The sequence below is a fragment of the Ochotona princeps genome, chromosome X, assembly GCF_030435755.1.
Source record: "Ochotona princeps isolate mOchPri1 chromosome X, mOchPri1.hap1, whole genome shotgun sequence".
Lineage (NCBI taxonomy): Eukaryota > Metazoa > Chordata > Mammalia > Lagomorpha > Ochotonidae > Ochotona > Ochotona princeps.
The window spans coordinates 22,696,958-22,720,735 of NC_080865.1; the positions used below are offsets into that span (position 1 = coordinate 22,696,958).

Consider the following 23,778-nt stretch of genomic DNA (forward strand, 5'->3'; position numbering starts at 1 on the left):
TTGCAATATTGGGCTCTATCAGAAGCATCATACCATGTTCATAGTGTACTCAAGAACATGAAAAAAGGCAGGCTTGATGATAATTAAATACATTGACATTACCATATCTTAAGACATGCAAATACTCTGGGATGAGTATGTTTATGGTATTGATAAATTATAGAAAACTATACAGGAAAAAATAGCAGGAAAATTTCCTTTTTTTTTTTTTTGTGAATATACAATTTATTTAACATTCAAACTGCATTAAGACATGTGCAATATGGCAAATTTACTGGTGATTTTAACCCTACCTAAGATGATTGCTCACTAGGGCTAGCAACAGGGTCCAGTTCACACTTAGCACTAATTAAATACTTTATTGAATAAATACAATACCAAACAAAATGCATTCAAATGCTTTCCTTAAAAAAAAATCAGTTTTGGGCTTGGCAGCGTGGCCTAGTGGCTAAGGTCCTCGCCTTGATCCCATATGGCCGCTGGTTCTAATCCCGGCAGCTCCATTTCCTCTCTATCTCTCCTCCTCTCAGTATATCTGACTTTGTAATAAAAAAAAAAAATCAGTTTTAAAGGCCTTTCTATTTAGGCTAATGACAAACACAATAAAGGCAGGTATACTAGTTTAACATAATTGGCTGGTTTTATACAGCACTTAAATCTTTTAGTCCACAAGTATATTATGAGACTGACGCACTACCTACTGCGCTAACGAGGCACCTTAATCCACAAGTATATTATTAAACAATACAGAACATCTAATACAACCATTTCTATAGAACTAGGAAATAAATGTCTAAGGAAGAAAGATTTTACAGACCCCATCTTTTATACCCACCCCAACAGTCTAACTCTAGAGGGAAAAGCCAGTGACCTTCCTTCTCACAAGAGCTCACGGCTGATGTCGCTTTGCTATCAAAACCTGTATTTCTGATCCGTTATGAGCATTGAGACAAGATTCAAATATTCCTAAAGAAAGAAGCACAATGCCACGTTGTGATCGCCTATTCGGCAACAGTGAGCACAGCATTCAAACTATCTCATCTCAGGAACTAAATAAGATCAGCCACATTCATGGGCAACTCCTCCACTGTAGTATTGTAGAAAGTCTCAATGTCACAAAGAATCCTCTTGTCTTCTTCAGTAACAAAGTTTATAGCCATACCATTTCCTCCCAAATCGACCCCCTCTGCCAATTCTGTGAATATAGTTTTCACGATTGGTAGGTAGGTTTATTACCAAAGATACTTGTTGTACATCAATCTCACGAGCCAACAATTCGGTGGTGATCAGAACATAGCTTGAGCCTGATTGGAATTCTCTCATGACGACATCTCTTTCCTTCTGGTCCATGTCACTATGCAGAGCAGAAACTGTGAAGTCCCTGGCATGCATTTTCTCAGTGAGTCAGTCCACTTTGTGCCTTGTATTGAGAAAAGTAACAGCCTGCGTAATGGTCAATGGTTCATACAAGTCACAAAGTGCATCCAACTTCCATTCCTCTCGTTCAACATTGATGTAGAACTGTTTGATTTCTTCAAGGGTCAATTCCTCCTTTTTCACCAGAATTCGAATTGGATCTCTCATGAATTTTTTGCTCACTTCTAAAACATCAGTTGGCATTGTGACAGACAGCAACACAACCTGAATACTAGTATTTAGTTTTTGGAAAATTTCATAAATTTAATCCTTAAGCCTCCAGCTCAGCATTTCATCTGCTTTATCCAAAACGAACATTTTGATCCATTTTGGAGAAAGGTATCTTCTGTTTAACATATCAAATACTCTGCCTGGTGTACCAACAATGATATGTGGTGCTTCAGCCTTCAACTTTTGCATTTCAGGTCTAATGCTTGTTCCTCCAATGCGGTCATGGCAAGTTGCTCCCATACAGTCTCCAAGTGCCAGAATTACCTTTTGGATCTGTTGAGCCAGTTCTCTGGTGGGGGCCAATACTAATGCTTGGGTCTCCTTGAACTCAGTCTTCAACTGTTACAGGATGGAAATAGCAAATGTGGCTGTCATGCCAGTACTTGACTGAGCTTGAGCAATCACATCATACCCTTTAATGCAAGGAATAATAGCTCTTAGCTGAATAGCTGAAGGCTTCTCAAAACCGTAAGCATAGATGCCCCGAAGAAGAGACTCCTTTAAATTCATATCATCAAAGTTACCAACATTTCATTCCAGTTGCTCTCGATGACACCATCAGGATTCATTCCTTCTGGGCCGCCATGTTCTCTGTTATTGTCTGCAGCGCCACCAGACATGTTGGAAGAGCCCCTCAGGGCCTCACTGAAAAGTGAAAAGTTCTTTTTTGTTTTTGCAGCATGTGTTAAGCAGAACTCAATCTTCAGACTAAGTTTCTAAGACTACTTGATTGATTGGATGTTAGAAAATAGAAACAGGACTGCTCTTTTTTTTTTTTTTAACAATCCAGAAGAATGCTATAGATAGAGACTTAAACATTTGATATTATGAGCAATCTAATCTTCAAGACTGACTGTATCTTAGTGCTGTATTTGTGTTCCTTGCATGAATGAGCAGAAGTGGTTGGAATTCTGTTTAAATCTCTGTGGAAGGGGTTTAGTGATTTTATGAGGGATTTACATTTTCAATAGTGGAAGAATGGCAGATGTGTTTGAAACATATGTTTCTTTGCCTACAATGGGTGAAACTGCATATAAGGAATGTGTTCTTTGATATGTAAGATCATTAAAAATGAATTTCGACAAAGCATGATGGCTTGCCCACTGTTGCCATGGACCAACGGAGCAAAGCATTTTCTATTCTCTTAGCCTTGTGCAATTTGAGGTGAACTTACGAATGTAACAAATTTTCTTAATTTTGTGCTACGCATGTAGCAGGATTTATTACTATTTTGATGCTTTAACATTTTAAAGGACTGCAACACCAACATTTACAAAGCACAACTTTTTTTTTTTTTAAAGATTTTATTATTATTGGAAAGCCGGATATACAGAGAGGAGGAGATACAGAGAGGAAGATCTTCCATCCGATGGAAGATATGGGCACCGGTTCTAACCCTGGCAGCTCCACTTCCCATCCAGCTCCCTGCCTGTGGCCTGGGAAAGCAGTCGAGGACAGCCCAATGCCTTGGGACCCTGCACCCGCGTGGGAGACCCGGAAGAGGTTCCTGGTTCCTGGCTTCGGATCGGCGCGCATCGGCCCGTTGCGGCTCACTTGGGGAGTGAATCAACGGACGGAAGATCTTCCTCTCTGTCTCTCCTCCTCTGTGTATATCTGGCTGTAATAAAATGAATAAATCTTTAAAAAAAAAAGAAGCTGTGCTGAAGATGAAAAATTTTTATTAACCTATGTCAGAGAGTGAAACTATCATCAGACAAAGCCACTACATAGCCATATAATAAGCATATAATAGCTTTGGTGTTGCAGGCAACTGAGATTTGAAGCATTATTTGTTATGCAGCATAACATTGTGAGGTGACTTAAAGATTTGTAAGGCGAAGACATTGGTTAGAAAGACAAATAAAATGTGGTTTGACTCTTTTAGAATCTCATTCTATAATAGTGAACATACAAAATAATTGCAAGCCAGTTATGCTGAAAGTTAACAGGGGACATGCAAAGTGTTAGGGATATACAAGAGACAGATATACTGTGTTTGAAGGGTTTGAGGATTGCTTTGTGAAGGAAATAACATTGATTTTGAACTTGGAATACTATATTAGAATTTAAAGATTTTTTTTTTTTACAAAGGAGGACATTTTAGAAGCAAATACCATGTTCAAAATAATAGAAGCGTAAAAGAAAAACTTGAAAGTTTTATTTATTTGAAAGAGTTATGGAGAGAGAGGGAGGGAAGAGAGAAGGGATGAGAGAGAGAGAGTGAGAGAGAGAGAACATTTCCATGCTGGTTCATTCCCCAAATGACAAAAACAGCCAGGTCTTGGCCATGCTGAAGCCTGAAGCCAGGAATTCTATCCTAGACTCCCTTATACGTGACTTTCCCAGGTAATTGAGGGAGTAGGATCAAACGTAGAGTAGCCAGAACTTGAACCAACACTCCAACATAGGACATTGTGTTTGCAAACACAGCTTTACCCACTACACAACAAAGCTGGTTCTGTAAATTAATTTTGTAAAGGGATATCACTAAGCATGGTGCTTGTCTGATATGTTTAATATCCATAGGTGAATTTGTGATATTGGGAGAATTTGGGCAATGAAGCCAAAAGATTGTTGGCTTATGAAAAATCTTATATATCATATTAAAAAGATGGTGAAATACAGGCAGCTCAGGGTTTTTACTTTATCTGTGCCATGAAATATTCTTCCTCCAAAAATAACTTTTAGTGTCTTCATCTTGTGAGTAATAACACAGATTTGAGTTGGCAAATAAAGGAAATATTTAATACTTAATAAATCTTAGTTCCCTCAGACCCATTATGCTAAGGATATAATATGCCGTGTAATAGAGTGGGAGTAGGAGTATCCAATAAACAATGGAACTATATGATTGAATCGTGCTTTAGAATGATCATTCTGAGGGCCTGCATTGTGATGTAACAAGTAAAGCTGTCACTTGCAATGCCATTAAGCCATATGGGCATCAATTTAATTCCCAAGTGCTCTACTTCCAATCCAGCTATTTGTTAATGTCCTGGGAAGGCAACAGAAGATGTTTTAAGTATTTTGGCCCCTGCCAGCTATGTGGGAGGCCTGGATGACGCTCCTGGCTTCTGCTCTGTCCTGGCTCAGCCCTGGTCCTTGTGGCTATCTGGGAAATGAACTATAACAGCACATGGAAGATCTTTCTCTGCCCCCCACCTTTGCCTCTTCCTCTCTTTGTATAGCTCTGACTTTCAAATAAATAAATAAATCTTAAAAATAAAAAATAGATAATTTTTGCAGCAGGTAGGAGATTAATGGAGTAGAGGCTTAAGGAGAGGTAATGATACCAGTCAAGAGTTCAATGGTACAAAATAACCAAGAGATGATAACATTTTAGATAAAGGTAGTGATAATACTTGGCTGGTGCCCGTAATGATTTTCTTTCTTTCTTGTTTTTAAGATTTAATTACTTTTGCTGAAAAGTCAGATGTACAGAGACGAGGAGAGACAGAGAGGAAGATCTTCCATCCTTTGACTAACTCGCCAAGTGGCCACAATGGCCAGAGCTGAGCCGATCCAAAGGCAGGAGCCAGAGGCCTGTTCCAAGTCTCCCATGCTGGTGCAGGGGCCCAAGGCTTTGGGCCAACCCCTATGATTTTTTTGGTGAACTGTGCATATGTCAGTGTCCTCAATAGGTAAGGAAAGCACAAGAGGACCACCACTTCTAATTTCCTGAGTTTCAGTTTCCCAAAGAGGAATTTGATTTTGACCCCTTAGTAACTACACCAGTTTGCTTATTGAATTCTTGCTGTATTTTGATACTTCCCAGGTGCTAACTTACTTTTACACTTCTCCATGATCATTTTGGTCTACTCAGGGTTTTTTTCTGTTAATTTGATAAAATTATCAATATAAATGTAGTCCTTGAACAAAACATTCCCATTGATTTATTTTATGTTCACTTTCGGCTGTGCTGTCTGATGACGTCATTATCCCCTAATATAACCACTTGTTCATATTGTTATTATTATTTTTACACAGTGGAGATGGTATTGGGTTGTATTTTTAAGAGCACCGATCTCCAAACTTACCTGCTTATTTTAATTACCTGGAGCTTTTCAAAACGTATACTAATCAAATTAAAAACAAATGAGAGAGAGAGAGAAACATCTTTGTGTTGATTAAACCAAAAATTCAGTAATTTTTTTGAACCTCCCAGATTTACCGAAGTGATGCCAAATCTGTGATTTACAAAATGATTCTCAAGCTTTACTGTGGCATCAGTTGTCTGGGGAGCTTGCTCAAAATGCAGATTCATTCTGAGCCCATAAATATCAGCCTGAAGCCTCAGATTCTACTTGCCTGGCAAGCTCCAATGCTGCAGGTCTGAGAACCACTCCTGCATAGCTAGGACTTAATCCAAAATTTATGTCTTTCTTATAGAGCCATGTTAGAATATTTTAGAGGAATCACTATTATTCATGATTTTCTGAGGCAGTTTTCTTTCTGCTTCTTGCTTCCAGGGCTACATTAGAAATTTTGCCTGAGCTTGCATTTTGTGTTTGGACATCAGTTTTGCATTCAAGTAATGGACTGAGTGCTAATGAAAAGTCAAGTGTGTTTGCTTCAGTAAAATACAGCTGAGATTTGCACATGGGGAAGCAATACATGTTACAATTTATCCTTTTAATAGGAACTAATGGCCTTGATATGTGAAAGACTATGTTGTACTGACCTTTAATCAAAGAACTTTAAAAGGATACCCAGTAAATCAATACATAGCCATAATTAAGAATGTCAAACGGACATTTAACACATCCCAAAATGGTAAAACCATTTTAAATCACAGCTTCAGTTTGAAGTGGTTGTATTTATTCAGATTAAAGTTCATTTACAGAACTGAACAAATGTCAATAAATAATTTACTTCCCTGTCACACAGATCTGCATAAAGTGAAATGCACACTATATTTGTACATTACTTTTCATTTTTGCTGGATCTTAGCACTCATTTCTTGTTTGTGTCATTTCTTATATATGGAGTGTTTACTTTAAATGCCGCTGAATGTTATTAAATCAGTCATTAGGTTCTGTTTCCCTAGCAATACCTTTTGGTTCCCTCCATCAGAATTTCAGTTAGAAGAAAATCAGAGAAGAGATATTGGACAATTTTCTTTTATCAACTTCCAAACTAAATTTCACCATCTTGAACTTTGTGAGCTGCAGATCTCTTATAGTTAAGTCCCTAGAATACTCCTTCTTATTGTCCAATTTCTAAACACACACACACACACACACACACACACAGAGAGAGAGAGAGAGAGAGAAAGAGAGAGAGAGAAAGAGAGAGAGAGAGAGAAACAGTTTCAAAGTTTCATGCTTGATGAACTGATAAGCAGGATGCTTGTGGTTCAAGGTAGCAGTCCTAACATATACATTCACCTCTTCTCACACAATCTTATTGAGTGACAAAGAAAATTGTTCAGATGGCATAAATCCATCCCAACTGTGCAAAAAATAGTTTATAGAACAAAGGTTTGCATCATTTTAAAGATGGAAAGAAGATATAGTTATAGAGATAATTCAAGGCAGAGAAAAATCTGAGAAAAGATATTAAGATAAATGCATAGATTTTCTCATATAAGGCTGTTAAAAAGTTTGCCCTTTTCTATGTGACAGAACCTTAAAGGAAGCTCCCAAAGCTCAAAAGTCAGATGTGCAGAAAGAGAAGGAGTGGGTTGCTGGGTCATTGTTCCACTGATTAATTAAATGAATATTTGGTTCAGTCAACAGGAAAATGAAAAGAAATTCCAGGAAGGCAGTCAAACACAGGCTGAGAGAATAACCAGTCCACATTATTCATCACCTTCCATGTTCCAGGCAATGCTTGTGGCAAAAGGGACACCACACTGAATGCCTTGGTCTCTACTCTCATAGAAAGCATATTCTCATGGAAAACGCTAAAACAAAAATGTGTAAAGAAATACATGCAGTATACATACATATATAGTGAAAAAGGCCTAGAAGAAAAAGAAAGTAGACATCAAGGATAGAGAATACAAAGATGCTATTTCAGCCAAGGAGTTCAGGGAGGGTCTGTGTGAAGATACAGATGTGAACAAGGTCCTGATGGATTTGTCTGATGGAGGTGACGGGGGTTTAGGGAATACTAGGAGGTCACGTAGCTAGAGCAAAGGGAGTGAGTGGAAGCATTGGAGAGTTACCCAGGTCTAGATCCTGTAAGGTTTGAAAGACTAGAGCATATAAGGCTATACTTCTCTAAATGCAATGGAAAAGTATCAGAGGCCTTGATCAGTGTATTATCACTCCTGAAGCAGCAGCTTCTTGCTATAGGCAGAGAAGGAATGGAAGGGAAGAGCCAGGAAAGCAACTGTTGTAGTTGGGGTCAGACAAGATGGCAGCTGAGACTCAGGTGGTACTGATGTGGTGATGAGAAAGCATTGGCTCTGAAATACATTTTGAAGGTAGAGTTGCTGAAATCTGCTACAAGTCTGGTTGGGTTGGTTGCAGCCTATGGCTCAAAGATAATTTATTTTAGAACAAGAGATAGAAGACTTCAGGAAACACATCATGGGAATGTAGTTCAAACATTTGGAGTTAGCCATACCTCAAGCTTCAAGAGGAGGCTTGTGTAAGTAAAGTTTCTTGTTTGATTAAAATACATTTGAAAGGATGGAAAAATATTTTTTTAAAGATTTATTTATTTTATTGCAGTCAGATATACAGAGAGGAGGAGAGACAGAGAGGAAGATCTTCCGTCCGATGATTCACTCCCCAAGTGAGCTGCAACGGGGCTGCTAAAGTTTAATAGTAAACTATAGGTATGGTTTATTTAGATTATTAAGAGCAAAATGTAATTCTAAACAATTGGTAACTTTAACACACTTAAAAGAATTCTCAAGTAGCTGTTACAAAAGCGGGTTTTGTTTTATAATATGTGTTATCTGATGTACATGTTTATGTGGAAAGCTATGTAGTCTTTATCTTAATTGGCTTATAGATGAAAATATTCATAAATGTGAATTGCTAAGCTAACTCCTTTTGAGAATAATGTATGGATACACAATTAAGCTTTTGGAGAGGCATGTCTGTTTCTGTTTTCTCAGGACCTACAAAGCCTGTTCAGCTGAATAGTTTCGAATGTATTCAAATGGACTTACTACTCAGGACTTCAACAGAGAAGCCTTTCAAGTGCCATGATGTACAACAAACACCTGATGACTTCTGCCTTCTATCAGGAACTACTACATGGACCCCCCTATTGCTGCTGTTTCCCCAAGGCGCCCCCTTTCAGCGGGAAGTAGTTAAGAACGGATGACGCCGCCCCTTTTCCCTAAAAACTTTTGGGGTCCATTTTTCTGTTTGGAAATGTAACAGCCAGATGGGATGATAGGCATTTAGGGTCTCTGGTTCCTGGTAAAATTGTCTTGTATACATGTAACATCTTAGCACTATGAGACTGTTAAATGTTAGTGTTTTCAACTATATTTGTACATTGTTAAGACCTGGGTACCCCTCATGTCAGGGAAAGTTGTTCTAATGGCATTAGACTGGCAGCATGGATGTTAAAGGAATGGAACGGAGTCGTAGCCTTGGGACTGATGATCTTGGCCATGATTGCAGTATTGTTTCCTCTTCTCTGCCGCCTATTCAGGCAACAAGCCCGGGAGCAGGTCATCATTTGACAAACCGTGATGGCTTTAGCTGTGGGAAACCCTAGCACTCAAGTTTGGTTGAGCATGTTGTGATGGGCAGCCAGAGACGGGTAAGATCTGGCAGAGCTAATGACCAACCTAAGACAGGGATCCCACATGCCCCCGGTGGTGCTCCCCATGACGGGTAAGGCGTCAACTGACTGCTGGACAACCTAAGACAGGCGTCCATTAAAAAAGAAAAAAAGGGTGACATGTGGGCCCCGGTCTCCCAAGGGTTAACTCCACAGCTTAGCTTGTTTCTAAGAGGTAATGCAGTGGGAAATCTTGGCCTAATGCATTTAGCCCCTGGCTTGACTGCAAGTTCCCTCTTCCTTACCTCCCTTTTGTTAAGATGCCCCAGGGGGGCTTAGGTGTTGCTTGAACATTGGGATAATACTGGGAGGGGCTAAGCAGACTATAAGATGCAGGTGGACCCCAAATAAAGTGGGCATTCTGTGTACAAGAGTGACCCACTGCATGTTGTCTTGTGTTGTCTTATGTGTTGTCTGTCTGTAACCCTAGCCCCTCCGCTCGGCTCGGGGTATGCGGCGACGTGGGCGTTGCCAACAGGGGCGGTGCACGCCAATCCGAAGCCGGGACCAGGAACTTCTTCCGGGTCTCCCACACGGATGCAGGGTCCCAAAGCTTTGGGCCGTCCTCGACTGCCAGGCCACAGGCAGGGAGCTGTATGGGAAGTGGAACTGCTGGGATTAGAACCGGCGCCCATATGGGATCCCGGGGCGTTGAAGGTGAGGACTTTAGCCGCTAGGCCACGCCGCCGGGCCCGAAAGGATGGAAAAATATTAAGAACTTGTGCACAAAGGCAAAATATTCAGAATTACTCAAGTGATACAAGCAAAGGCCACAACCCTGAGTTTTGCAAAAACCCTATCTGGTGAAATTTTATTGTTATACCAGCAAACAATGTTTTGTTTCCACTGTCTACAAAAGAGGCTTGTAAAACTATTGGATAAAGGCTTAATCAGGGCAATTCAGCCAATTATGGGTAAAGGTTCTTATCCAATTTATTTATTTTTTTTTAAGATTTATTTATTTTCATTGGAAGGTCAGACATTCAGAGAGGAGGAGAGACAGAGAGGAAGCTCTTCTGACCAATCTTACTCCTCAAGTAACCGCAAAGGCTGGAGTTGTGCAGTTCCAAAGCCAGGAGCCCAGAGCCTCTTCTGAGTCTCCCACGCGGGTATAGGTTCCCAAGGCTTTGAGCCGTCCTCGACTGCCATGCCAAGCCACAAGGATGGAGCTGGATGGAAAGCAAGTCTGCCGTGTTTAGAACCAGGGCCCATATGGGAACCCGGCACGGGCAAGGTAAGGACTCTAGCCACCAGGCTACTGCGCCGGGCCCAGGTTCTTATCCTATTTCTTCCACTCAAATCTTCCTTATGTAAAAACCTAACATCTAGGGACATAGTAGCAATATGGTTTTCAAAGATGAACAAATTCCGCAGGGGTGTGTAGCCATGTACCTTAATATCAGCTTTTCCTGCTTTCCGGTTTCACTGCTCCTGCATCTTTACCACTCTTTCCTGGGGTCATCTCTCAAGCGAGTTCATATAGTCCTCATTTCATGCCCTGCCTGAGAGGATGTAAGCTAAGGCAACTCCTGGTTAAAAACCCAGGCACATCATCTTTGCAGAATACATTGGAAATAAAATGTATGATTTTCTTCACCACCCACATTTTGTTTTGCATCAGAGAACTTCACCTACATCTGTTCACAACACTTTTTTTGTTTCCTGTGATTGTCACTGTAGATTCAAAGAAAGCAATTAAGTTTATATCACTACAAATGTTAAATTCATTGAACTCTAAGTTTAAATTATTTATCCACTATAGAGATCCTCTATTCCAAATGTTATTTTCCTGTATGTATACAGAGAATTTGAAATGCACAAATATGATTTAGTTGACAAATGATCACTTCCAAAGGCTTTATGCTGTGGCCTTACACAGATTGCTGTCTAGGTCTTATAATTCACACTTGTGAAATATATATATATGTATATATATATATATATATATATATATATGGAGAGAGAGATCACATAATTTAATGTACTTACTGCTTTGCAAAAATATAAATAATATTTACTCTCAAGTTAGAAACTGTCAAACTAAAAATAAGAGTATTTAAGAAAGGTAGCTATTATTTTGCAAAAAAGAGCCTGAGGTCATTCCACTAGTGGTAACAAAATCATTTAAAGCCACACAATCAGGTATATGATGTGAAGGCAGGATAGCCTAATGCAATCAGAATATAGCTAGATTTGGAAGAGATGCTTCACTCATTGCTTCACTTAGCACATATTTGTCTAGTGTCTTTAACATGCCAAGCAATACACAAGGCATTTGTTTTGGTTAATTTTCTATTACTGAAACAAAATACTTGGCACTGGTTTGAAAAGAAAAGAGATTTATTTAGCTCACAGTGACAACATCTGTTTGGATCTGTGAGGGCCTTCTGGCTACATCACAGCATGGCACATGGAATTATAGTAGGAGCATGTGTCAGGGAGAGAGAGAATTCATACTGAGATATGGTAAGTCAAAGAGATTGCAGGATGTGGCTCACTCTTTCTCACAACCCACTCTCACAGGGCCTTCCTCGAGTCCCATGAGAACTACATTACTCCCTTATGAGAGCAGTGTCCCAATGATCACAAACTTCCTACTAGACCCCACTTCTTAAAGGTTCTAGCATGTCTCAGAATCACAGTACAGAGGATCATGAACCTTTTGCGGATGTTCTTAAATCATAGCCAAACTATAGCAGTACTGCAGAAATACAATTGTATAGAGAAAATTGCTAAGAAAATGTTAGAAGGGAAAGGAAACAGTTTCCTTGTAGGGAGATAATAAAATAGCCACCGGTTACAATATGTTTGAAGTCTATTAGTAAATTTCCCATTCTCATTAGGGGGCAAGCTATGTGGAAAAATAAAGTAATGCTTTTCAAACTGTTCGGTCAACTTAATGGGCCAAAAAATTTTCCACCTGTCAGCTGAATTTATTAATTAGATAATGTGATCAACATCTGGCACTGCAATGGTTTCAAAATTGGTAAATTTGATGAAGTGAATTGATCTGTTGATCAGTTTTTCCTTGAAAAGTATGGTTGTTTGATTTGGAAAGTTTACTTTAGGATATTTTATGGTTACAGCAAACACAAGAGCCATAACTCTAGCTAAGCAATTATGTGGCCCCTAGGGCAACTGATTATCTTCTTTGCTGTTCATCTGAAGGAAATAAATAATGATTATTTGATCTGCTATAGGGGTTTCATGAATCAGCAGCTAAAGCGTATTGATTCTTTCATAAATAAAGTTTTAAAGATTGTGGGTCGTGAAAAGGAAAAAGGGGAAGTTTATGCCTTGAGATTCATCTGCTACTGTTCATCTAAAACATTGCTTATCTGATATTTAACATGAAAAGTAAGGAAAACACTACTGATACTCCCTGTAGCCTATTTGTTGAAGGAACCGAATTTTAAGGCTTTCCAGCTCTTTTAAACCCATATTAAAAATTCGTATCATGTTTCAGATCATCATGCCTTCCCAGGTCAAGAGTATCTGGCTGTCAAAGGTCAGTTATATAATTTTACCCAGCTTTATCTCCACCTGTGCTTCACTCCTGCATGCTTTAGTGAAAACTACATTACTTTGAAGTTGAAGGTTGCATTCAGGCAGGCAGAGCAGCTTCCCTCCCACCCTCAGTTGGAACAGATAATGGATTCTACAGAGCAGGTGTCCAAGTGGACAAGGTCACTGCACAATGAGTCAGTGTAAATATCCAAATTGCGGTGTGGACAAACTCAACACATGACAGATGCAGTTGATGTGTCTTTTGGTCTAGCTGTCACAGTGGTCTGAGTACATGGGACAAACCACATGAAAAAGCATGTGCCTGCCTTAGAAGGTACATCTTCATTAATGCTTTAGTAATTAGCAGTTTGGCATTGCTTGGTGCAAATCTCTTTACTGGTGTATTTGGATGACAGGGTTTCTAAGGAGCTATTCAGGGGGGAAAAAATGAAAAGTATAAAGATGAAGTTTTGTTTTGTTTTGTTTTGTTTTGTTTTGTTTTGTTTTGTTTTGTTTTGTTTTGTTGTATCTTAGGAGGTTTATTCCAACGGAGCAGGAACAAGGTAGGGGTGGTGAAGATCAGGAAAGAAGGGCAAGAGAGAAGAGAGAGAGAGAAGAGAGAGGAGGAGAGACCAGAGAGCGAGCCGCACCTGGGGGGCCTTTTTGTCTGCCAGGTGTAGGGGGTGGGGATTGGGAGGGATTGAGGCCAGGCCCCCAGGGGATTGGTGCCTGCAGGTGAATGCCTAGGGATGATTGGCGAGTGGGCGGAGTTGGGGAAGGGGCTGGAAGATGGGGTGGGATTCTCAGGTGGAATGCCAGGTTACATCCAATTGGTGGATAGCTAGGCCGGCGGGAATTTCGTGAGCTATGAGGAAGAAGGAATGGCGCTGGGTCCAGGGAAGGCTATTGGAATAACTCCTTACATTCCTCCCTTTTGTTATATATAAAGGAAGAGGGGCATTGTTCTCTATGGCTTCTAGGAGCTGTTTTCTCTTAGCAGTCGTTGCAGCCTGGTGGGAAGAATGGGAGATGGAGGGACGCTTCTAGTCCTGCAAAAGAAACTGGTTAATGGTTTGATTAAAAAAAAAAAAAAAAGATGAAGTTAGTTTTTCTTGACATTTCCAAGGATGAATACTTATGAAGAAAATGTAGGCAATCTCTCCTTAAGAACAGTCAATCCAATGAGTCCAAAAACTCCTTCAGTGTTTCAAATAGAAGATCAGATCACAACTTCAGGAAAAACACAAACTCAGTAGGCTCTGTCCTTGGGAAAGAACAGGAACTATAAGCACTATATTACAAATTCATAATTCTTGGCACCATACAGGGGATTTTCAAAAAGTGCATTGGAAATAAGTATTCCAAAAAAAAAAAAAAAAAGAATAATGCATGGTTTCAGAAATTTTTGCAGCAAAATAAACTTGTCGTTCCTCCTCCTTTTTTTTTTTTTTTTTCAGGAAGCTGTGAGATCTCCTTGCACTTATTTCAATTTCAGACAATGCCTGAGATTTAAAACTAAAAGCATCAAATATGTGTAAGGTGGTAGGGTATAAATAACTAAAGCAACACAAAGTGAACTTAAATGTCCATAATTTTTATAACTATAGCTGTTTAGATGAAAGAGTATTACAAAAGTCCTATAGGGCTAAGGTGTGGATATTACAACTAGTTTACATCACCTGCTGATTTTATAGGTATAATAATGGCTGATGAGATGTTAAATGCCTTGCTCAACATTAAATCATTAGAAAGTAATTGAGTTTCAATGTAGAGAAGGGTCCAGAAAACATTTCTCTAAATTGCCATATTGAGCAGATAAACATAGTAGCTCTTTCAGGACTTTGAACAAAGTGTACTCATTAATGTAAGTTTTTAGAATTTTGTGTTCACATCACACATGAGAAACCTAAAGTTAAATGACTTGTTCGATGTTATACCTTTAGAATGTAAAAGACCCAATTCAAGGCCAGATCTTTTGACTGTAAGTCCAGTTCTATTGTTACTCTATCACAGTGCCTATCACACTTTGAGTATCAAAACAGGCCTGAGAAAAAATTCTGTGTCTAATGAAGTTGGCTGACCTCTCCTCCCTTCCAGCCTAGTGTAGCAATGACTCCGTGGGAACACTTGGCCTCTACATTGAGCATAGAAGCTGTAGCTCCATGGTTTCTGCAAAGATACAGTTGCCAACAAATACATGTTTTTCCGATTGAGTATGTATTAGCTCTTGTTACTGAGATACAGAATGAGGGCTTTCTTGCCCTCAAGGTTCTTTTATACAAGTGTCTGTGGGGTGGTGGGGCAATCAACAATCAACTAACTAAAGAAACGAATCACTTCAGGTTTTGGTAGGAAATCAAAATCGCAACTAGTATTTAGCAACCTAAGGTGAGAGCTAAGTTAGGCTGGTACATGGGTTCATTAAAGCAGCAATATTGCGGAAGCAGCAATAACAGCACACAAAACAGTAGCTGGAATAAAAGAAATGGCAAATAATCAACTTGATGGCGAGGTAATGGTGCCACTGCATGTTCTTATTGTGGACAAGGTGGCCCATCAGTCATTCTGAGTCTGTGACAAGAAACATGAACACATAGAAAAGGGCAGGGAGCATATGGCTGGAGGGTGAGGGTGAGCTCCCATAGCAGACAGAATTAATTATGTTGCAGCTGGTGCACTATAACTTTCTCACACTCAAGTTATCCCTACAATGTCCTAAAAAGAAGGAAAAATGTTGGTTGATCCAGCCAACACTGTATACTGAACACTGAGCTAAGCATTTCAAATGTATTAACTTGTGTAAGAGGATTACCACACAGACAATATTGGTCATGTTTCACATTTGAAGAAACTGAAGCCAGATGGCTTAAGTAAATTTCTTTCTTTTTATAAAAATTTATTTATTTTTATTGGAAAGTCAGATATACAGAGAGGAGGAGAGACAGAGAGAAGATCTTCCATCCACTGATTCACTCCCCAAGCGGCCGCAACGGCCGGTGCTGTGCCGATCTAAAGCCAGGAGCCCAGAGCCTCTTTTGGGTCTCCCACGCGGGTGCAGGGTCCCAAGACTTTGGGCCGTCATTGACTGCTTTCCCAGGCCAAAAGCAGGGAACTAGATGGAAAGTGGGGCTGCTGGGATTAGTACCAGTGCCCATATGGGATCCCAGCGCATTCAAGGCGAGGACTTTAGCCGCTAGGCTACCGCCCTGGGGCCCTTAAATAACTTTCTATAATATAAATAATTCACCCCCCAAGATGCCCATGATTAAATTCTCAGAACTTGTGAATGTGTTAATCTCACAAAGTAAAAGGAACTTTGTAGATATGATCAACTCAAGGCTTTAAAGATGGAGATTATTTCTTAAATTATCTTGGGAGGCCCAATATAATCACAAAGAGTCTTAAGGATTGAAGGAGACAGAAGCAAAAGTTACTGGGTTGTGGCTAAGAGCCAAGGAATGCAAGCAGTTTCTAGAAGCCAGAAAAGGCAAGGAAGATTATATTCTAGAGTTTCCAGAAGGAGCATCACTTTTAGTCCAGTGAAAATAATTTCTGGCCTCCAGAACCGTAACAGTAAGCTTGTCTTGTTTGTGTTTCCTTAAGCCACTAAATTCGTGGTAATTTTCTACATCAGCAATAGGAAGCGAATACATCGCCAAAGGTCACAGAGCTGTAAAGTGGCATGGCCAGGATTAAAATTGCAATCTGGTGCTAGTGCCAGAGATTTTAACTACTCTGTTAAAAAGCTTCTCGCAGGCAGAATAAAATCTAGATTTCAAAACAAAACAACAACAAAAAAATGCGGATCTCTCATGCTTTTCTCTTACACTCTGAATTCCAGCCTGAGAGGCAGGGAGGATAGAGGAAGAGAGAGAAAGAAGAAACAAGAAAGGGACTAGTTTGTCAGCTATAATATACTAATCCCTTGTCCGGCTTTATCTTCAGTCCTGGACCAACAAATCACCAACGCAAAACCTGTCATTTTTGAGATGAAGACATTGGGGATGGAAATGTTGTGATTTCTGAAGTTAGACAGGGCTGGCTGCCAGATGGAGGTAGGGTGGAGAACAATAAACTAAGTTACATTAAAGGACAGGTGTTACTATGGGAAGATCCAATGATTTTAGTGGCTGCGTGCAACCCGAGGAAGCAGGCTGTGTGCCATGTGAAGTCCCCAACATCCAATCTTCCTGATGCTTGTACTTCTCGCCTTTGGTGTAATAAGGGTGGGAAACGTTCATTGCACATTTACCAGTATGCCTCTGCAAGGATGGTAAGTGCTTATTGTGACTATCTTTGAATCTCTGATGTTTTTTGTTGTTGCTGGTGGTGGTGGTTTGCTTTTTCATTCCCACTTTCACAACCTGATCACTGCCTCCAACTCTGATACAGCGTCAAGGAGAGTAAGCACTTACAAAGCTTGGTTGAACTAAACTGAACGCTCAGAATACCATACTTAGAGGAGTACTTTTTAAACATTAAGACACATGTGAATCCCCTGGGAACTTCACTGAAAAGGAGATTCACTGTTAATGGGCTTGAGATTGGGTCTTTTCACCCCGTTCTCATAAGATGCTGATACTGCCAATCTGTAATTTTTAAGGTGTCAGAAAATGAGACCTGCTTACCCATACACAAAATAAGACACACAAAATGTGACCGTTAATGAAAGTTTACAGAGATACCACAGAAACATATGTTTGCATTTTAGGCATCCCTGACCTGCTAATAAAGAGAACAAATCAGACGTCACGGTTCAGTGGAAAGTATTAAGAACAGCGTCTCAAACTCCGTGCTCCAGGCGTTCTGCTCCTGTCTTCCAGAGGGAGGGGAAGGGGTAGTAAGAGCCAAGTGTCTCCAAGTTTGCTTGCCGATGTTTCTCTCCTATTTCCAGCTTGCAAGAAGTATCTAATCTGCCCCCTTTGAACCGCCCAGGTCACGGGCGAACGCACCAGAGCTCAGTGCCGCGCCCCCCTCAGCGCCCTTGCCCAGGAGGATGCAGCTGACGCGCCTGCGTGTGCGCTCAATATAAATAGGTCCCAGGAGGCGGCCACTGGGCAGAGCGGGCTGCGGACACCACCGGCCATGGAGGGCGAGGACCACCCGTGGCAGGGCAGCATCCTTTACAACATGCTTATGAGCGCAAAGCAAATGCACGCGGATCCGAAGGCGCCCGAGGCGCGTCTCGCGGCTCCGTGCTGGGGCTGCTCGTGCGGCGCTGAGCCCCGTGTGGGCGGAGAGCGGCTGCCCGGAGGGCGAGCCCTGGCACTCCTGTACCGCTGCTGCTTCTGCGGTGAAGACCACCCGCGGCAGGGCAGTATCCTCTACAACATGCTTACAAGCGCCAAAGAGGCGCACGCGGCTCCGAAGGCGCCAGAGGCGCGGCTCCGGGCTCCGTGCTGGGGCTGCTCATGCGGCGCTGAGCCCCGAGTGGGCGGAGAGGGGCCGTCGGGCGGACAGGCCACGTCGCTTCTCTATCGCTGTTGCTATTGTGGTGAAGACCACCCGCGGCAGGGAAGCATCTTGTACAGCTTGCTCACTAGCGCAAAGCAATCGCACGTGGCTCCAGAGGCGCCCGAGGCGCAGCTGAGGGGCGGGTGGTGGGAGCGCTCCTACTGTGCACCGAGGCTGGGGGCCCAAGAGGGGCTACACAGTGGCCGAGCCCTGTCGCTCTTGTGTGGCTGCTGCTTTTGCGGGGAAGATCACTCACAGCGAAGCAGCATCCTCTATAGCATGGCCAGGAGCGCAAATCAAATGCTCACAGCTCCAGAAGTGCAGCCGAGGGCCCCCTGGTGGGACACCTCGTGTGATGCGCTGCGACCAGTGGCCCTCAAGGATCCACAGGTGGTGTGCGAGGCAGCTTCGGCGGGCTTGTTGAAGACCTTGCGCTTCGTCAAGTACTTGCCCTGCTTCCAGGTGCTGCCACTGGACCAGCAGCTGGTGCTGGTGCGCAGCTGCTGGGCGCCCCTGCTCATGCTGGAGCTGGCCCAGGATGGCTTGCACTTTGAGACGGTGGAGTCCTCGGGGCCCAGCATGCTGCAGAGGATCCTCACCAGCAGGCGGCAGGAGATCTCGGGCGATGAGCCACCGCCCCTGGCCACATTGCAGTCCCAGGTGCCACCGCCGCCAGAGGCCGGGCAGATGCCCTCAGCTGCAGCGGTCCAAGCCATCAAGGGCTTCCTTGCCAAGTGCTGGAGTCTGGAAATCAGTACCAAAGAGTATGCCTACCTCAAGGGGACCGTGCTCTTTAACCCGGGTAAGGGCGCTGGATTTGGATGCCAGCTTCTCTTGGCTCAGAAAAAACTGAGCAGTGTCTTCGCTGTGGCGTAGCGTAGACTAGACTCTTTAGTGCTCCGCGTGGTGGTGGTGGCAGGGTGTAGGGGGTGTGGGGGGTGTGGGGGGGAAGTGGTTAATCTGGGCACAGAGGAGGGCTGGGAGGAAATTCTCAGGGCTGACCCGCCGCCAGAGACTCCGCAGACAGCAGGAGTGCTTATTGGTGCTTGGGCTTCATTCTCTGTGTGTTTTTATTATTATAAAAAAGTTTTTGTGCCTTTCTGGAACATGACCATTTCTTTAACTTTTTTTTAAAATCCAGTAGCATAGCTCCTTTAAAAAAAAAAGTTTTGGCTACCCGCAAATTCTATAACATGTTTCTCCGTCTGAAAGCCCATTCTGAAATTTACTTTAACCATTTTGTTGGAGAAAACTGATTAGATCTGGCAAGATGGAAAACGTTTCTGAAGGACTCTGTGGAGAGATCATCCCTGGGGAACGCTGTTGGGACACTGTATTTCAAGTTTCACCAATCATCCTCAGAATGTTCATTTGTACCATGCTAGGCACCTGGACCTTCACATCCTGCCAAATCTCTGTGAATATCTGGTTGGAAAAGGGCAAGGAAAAAAAAGCAATAATAGGACCCAACATCAGGGTCACTAAGGGGACTTTATAGGTCCCCTAATCAATGCAATCCCATCTACCTCCTTCTGCTGCCCCCATTTTATCCAATAGACTGCAGAGTCCTTGGGGACCTTAGTAAAAAATAAATGGCTCGGGGTTCTGTGGCAAGTGGGTGCCCTGTGTTCTGGGACCAGTAAAATGTCAGCCACAGCAGAATTCTCAGGCTGTCAGTTGGATGCTGGACACTCACAGGGCAACAGAATCCCATGAGAACAACTTTTTGGACAGTGCAGTATTTTGTGTCAGAGATGCCTTGCTACTAGGATCATCTTCAGCCAGTTTCCTTTCAAAAGGGTCACAAGTGGAAAGGGAAGTTTCTAGGCAGCTAGAGTTGGGAACATTTCTATAATGCTCCTTCTACACTCTTTTCCCCTGACACCAGGAGTCTTTATGTCCCTGGCCCCTGTGTAGCACTTTTTGAAAGAGTGTAAGAGTAGTATCTGATGAAACAGTAATTCATTCATACCCCATGTTTCATGAACTGGAGAGCTCAGCTCAGCTCAGAACTTTTTTGGATCACTTTTTAGTTTATGCCATTGTTTCCAAGCTTGTCTGTGCAAAAGACAGTACTCCTGTGTGCTGGGGGTGGGGCTACAAGTCCTCCAGACTCCTCCCCTAGAGATTCTCACTCAGTAGCTCTGGCCCTGCAAATACATATTTATAATAGTGTCCTAGATGATACTTAAGATTGTTTGGAGAACAACTTCCTTACTGCTTCAGCCATTGTTATTAATCATCTATAATGTGCCTTGTTCATTGGAATACAAAGGCAAGACCCAGGCTCAGCTTTCAGAAATGTGCATCTCAATAGTTTCTATATTGGGCTTGGTCTCACCTTCTTCCCTCCACCCCAATTCCTTGCCTACTTCACTCCCTTTTTATCCCCCCCTTTTTTTTCTTGTTTTGCTTTTCCAATCCTCTCTCAGTAAGTATTTTAACCATTTTAACCAGTTTATCTAAGTGTGTTTGAAATGCAAATAAAATGCATCTACATTTGAAGGGAAGGTAATCTTTCTTTGTGGTTTATCCTTTTGTATTTCCTTATCTTTACTTTTTAAAATTCATATGTACTTTTAGCAAACCCACATATTTAACCCTTTCCACCTCCCCCCCACACACCTATAAGGCATCTTCATAAACTTTATGGAAAATACATTTTATGAAAAAAAAAGTGCATGAAATTAAAAATGTCTGAAGCAGAATAAACATTTTAATTGTATCCCCACACTCTGGATTTAAACATAAAGATAAGGAGAACTATGAAACTGTGGAGCCCACCCGCCATTACTCTTTCTCTGCTTTAAATGTAAGTCTTTCTGTAGAAAAGTATATGATTTGGGGGGAAGGGTGAGCATGAGTGGGTGTGGTGTGACAGCAGAGAAAAGTAATCTGGAGTTGGCAAGATGAAGTTTTTACCAGCCACAGATCTAGATCTGGGGAACCTTCAGGTTCCTGGCGGGATTTCCTGGGAGTCTCTTTCATCACTGGAATTCAAACACGGTAAGATTGAGTCCCAAGCCTGGATGTTGAGCTGCAGATAGTAGAATAATCAGAATTAGGATATAGGTTAGAAGCGCTGCTTTATTTTGTTCTTATTTTATTGATCATGTATTTTCCTATTAGAGGAGTGTCTCATGTCTGTCCATTGTTTTTAAAGAACACTGATTTTTTTCTGCTACTCTGTGATGATTAGCGTGATTGTTTTAAAATATTATTCTGGTGAACTTTGTAGAAGAAGCAGAGGGAAATGACAGCAGGCATCATTGGCATCATTTACTCTGAGTGGTAAGCTGCTACTTACTTGAATACAAATTTTAAAATTTTGGGACAACATTACTGTCATGAAGGCTCAAAGGACTCTGAGAAACAGCCTCCCCCTTTTTTTTTTAAAGATTTATTTTATTTTTATTACAAAGTCAGATATACTGAGAGGAGGAGAGATAGAGAGGAAGTGGAGCTGCCGGGATTAGAACCAGCAGCCATATGGGATCAAGGCGAGGACCTTAGCCACTAGGCCACGCTGCCAAGCCCAACAGCCTCCTCTTAACGCTTTCTTTGGCAACCTCTTGTGTCCCTAATCTTTCCAGGATTGTAGTGTCATTCACTTTTTCTTAGGTATTGCACTTAACTGAAAGAAAGCCCATGCATTATCTTTTAGAAGAGTTAGGTTTAAGCTTTGTTGCAATCCAAGATCTTTTTGTTTACATTTAACCCTGTAGAGACTGGAAGGAAATGATTTCTAAAATCTCTTAATGCATTTTTTAAATTTCATTTTATGACACAGTTTCATAGGCTCTGAGATTCCCCCAACCCCTCCAAAAAGCCCTCCCCCACCATATTGAATTCCTCCACATTGTTGCAGTAGTACAGTTCATATCCAGTCCTGATTCCTTCATTGCAAGCATGTACCATGTAGAAAGTCCGGCATCTTATTGTCCAGATAAATTCTTACTGCATTTAAAAAAAAAGCCTTTTGGCACTCTGTTTGGAAGCATATCCTCTTTTTAACATCCTCGTCATACAGAAACCATGATATAGTGAACTAAATAGTGAGAGTTAGCTTTTAAATTATTATGGAGCTCTAGATTAATATTGGTCTGCAGGCAAATAATAAAATGAAATCCAGGAGTCACAGTTTGTGGCTGTGGAGTCTACTGCCATTGGCTGAATAATTTGTTTCATAGTGGGAAATTTGAAGAACAGTAAAATACTTGTCATATAGGAAAATGTGTTAAACAAAACTCCCATGGGCATAAAGTGGTGCCCATCTCCTGAGATTTTATATTTGCACAAAAACTGAACTGTCACAATGATTCATGAAAGTACACAAGTCTGTCAAATTATGCGTGTATTTGTTGGCTCAAAGCCAGCATTTTTAAATGTATGCATACAAGCATTGTGAACATTAAATAAAACAAATCACCTAATGTTTCGTTCTTAGAAATGCTATTTCTGAAACCTTACAGCTAATTTGACATTTTACCTGTGCTCTAGAAAACCCTTTCAGCAGGAATCTTGAGCTTTTGTTCAGCTGGGAAGAGGTAGAAACCAGGAGCCATTTATAACAATGTGATTTTTCCCTCTCCAGACCTGCCAGGCCTGCAGTGCGTGAAGTACATCCAGGGACTGCAGTGGGGAACTCAGCAGATACTCAATGAACACATCAGGACAACGCACAGAGGGCACCAGGCCAGATTCGCAGAACTGAACAGTGCTCTTTTCCTGCTGAGATTCATCAATGCCAATGCCATTGCTGAACTGTTCTTCAGACCCATCATTGGCACAGTCAGCATGGATGATATGATGCTGGAGATGCTTTGTGCAAAGTTATGAAGGCATTTGGCCCATCCAAGTAAAGTTTACCATGTAAGAGGTATGGATAGAAGAGTATCCAATATTGAGAAGCAAACTTTCTTATTATTTTTACATGCATAGTATTTTTGTATTCAATTAAAGAAATAGTTTAGTTATAGATGACTAAAAAGGCCTCTGTTCTATAATGTTTCGCTGTGAAGGAAAATATTTGTGAACCGCTAACATGCTTCTGTCCATTTTTAAGAGCAGAGTATTCCGCTAGTAGGCTATTTCCACAAGCTTAATTGCTGCCACCATTGTACCTGCTCAAATTAAATTTGTAATATTACATTTTAATAAATCTTAATTGTTAATCATTGATGTGACTGAAAAGCTTCTTTTGGGTCTAGGACTTCAAAATTTATTAAAACTTAGCTGATATAAGCAAAAAATAACCTTTGTGAGCAACACGGCATTTAAGGATTGCCATGCAGTATCAGTGGGAAATGACTTTGCCCCAGCCTTCATTTCCTCTCCTGTCAGTGGCATGGAAGAGTGTCTTGGCAGTCTTGGGTGGAGAGCCACATGGAAGTGAAATGTGAGATTTTTAGTTTTCTT

General features: G+C 41.4%; 1 protein-coding gene and 1 pseudogene across 1 annotated transcript; one reads left to right on the forward strand and one right to left on the reverse strand.

Moving 5' to 3' along the window:
* Positions 1 to 775: 775 nt before the first annotated feature.
* On the reverse strand, positions 776 to 2,267 carry LOC101517655 (eukaryotic initiation factor 4A-II-like; annotated as a pseudogene).
* A 15,685-nt stretch (positions 2,268 to 17,952) lies between these two features.
* NR0B1 (nuclear receptor subfamily 0 group B member 1) lies at positions 17,953 to 23,510 on the forward strand. Its single transcript, XM_004587829.2, has 2 exons — positions 17,953 to 19,162; positions 22,955 to 23,510. The coding sequence occupies exons 1-2, from the start codon at positions 17,992 to 17,994 to the stop codon at positions 23,197 to 23,199; spliced, it is 1,416 nt and encodes a 471-aa protein (XP_004587886.2). The 5' UTR covers positions 17,953 to 17,991; the 3' UTR covers positions 23,200 to 23,510.
* The last annotated feature ends 268 nt before the right edge of the window (positions 23,511 to 23,778 follow it).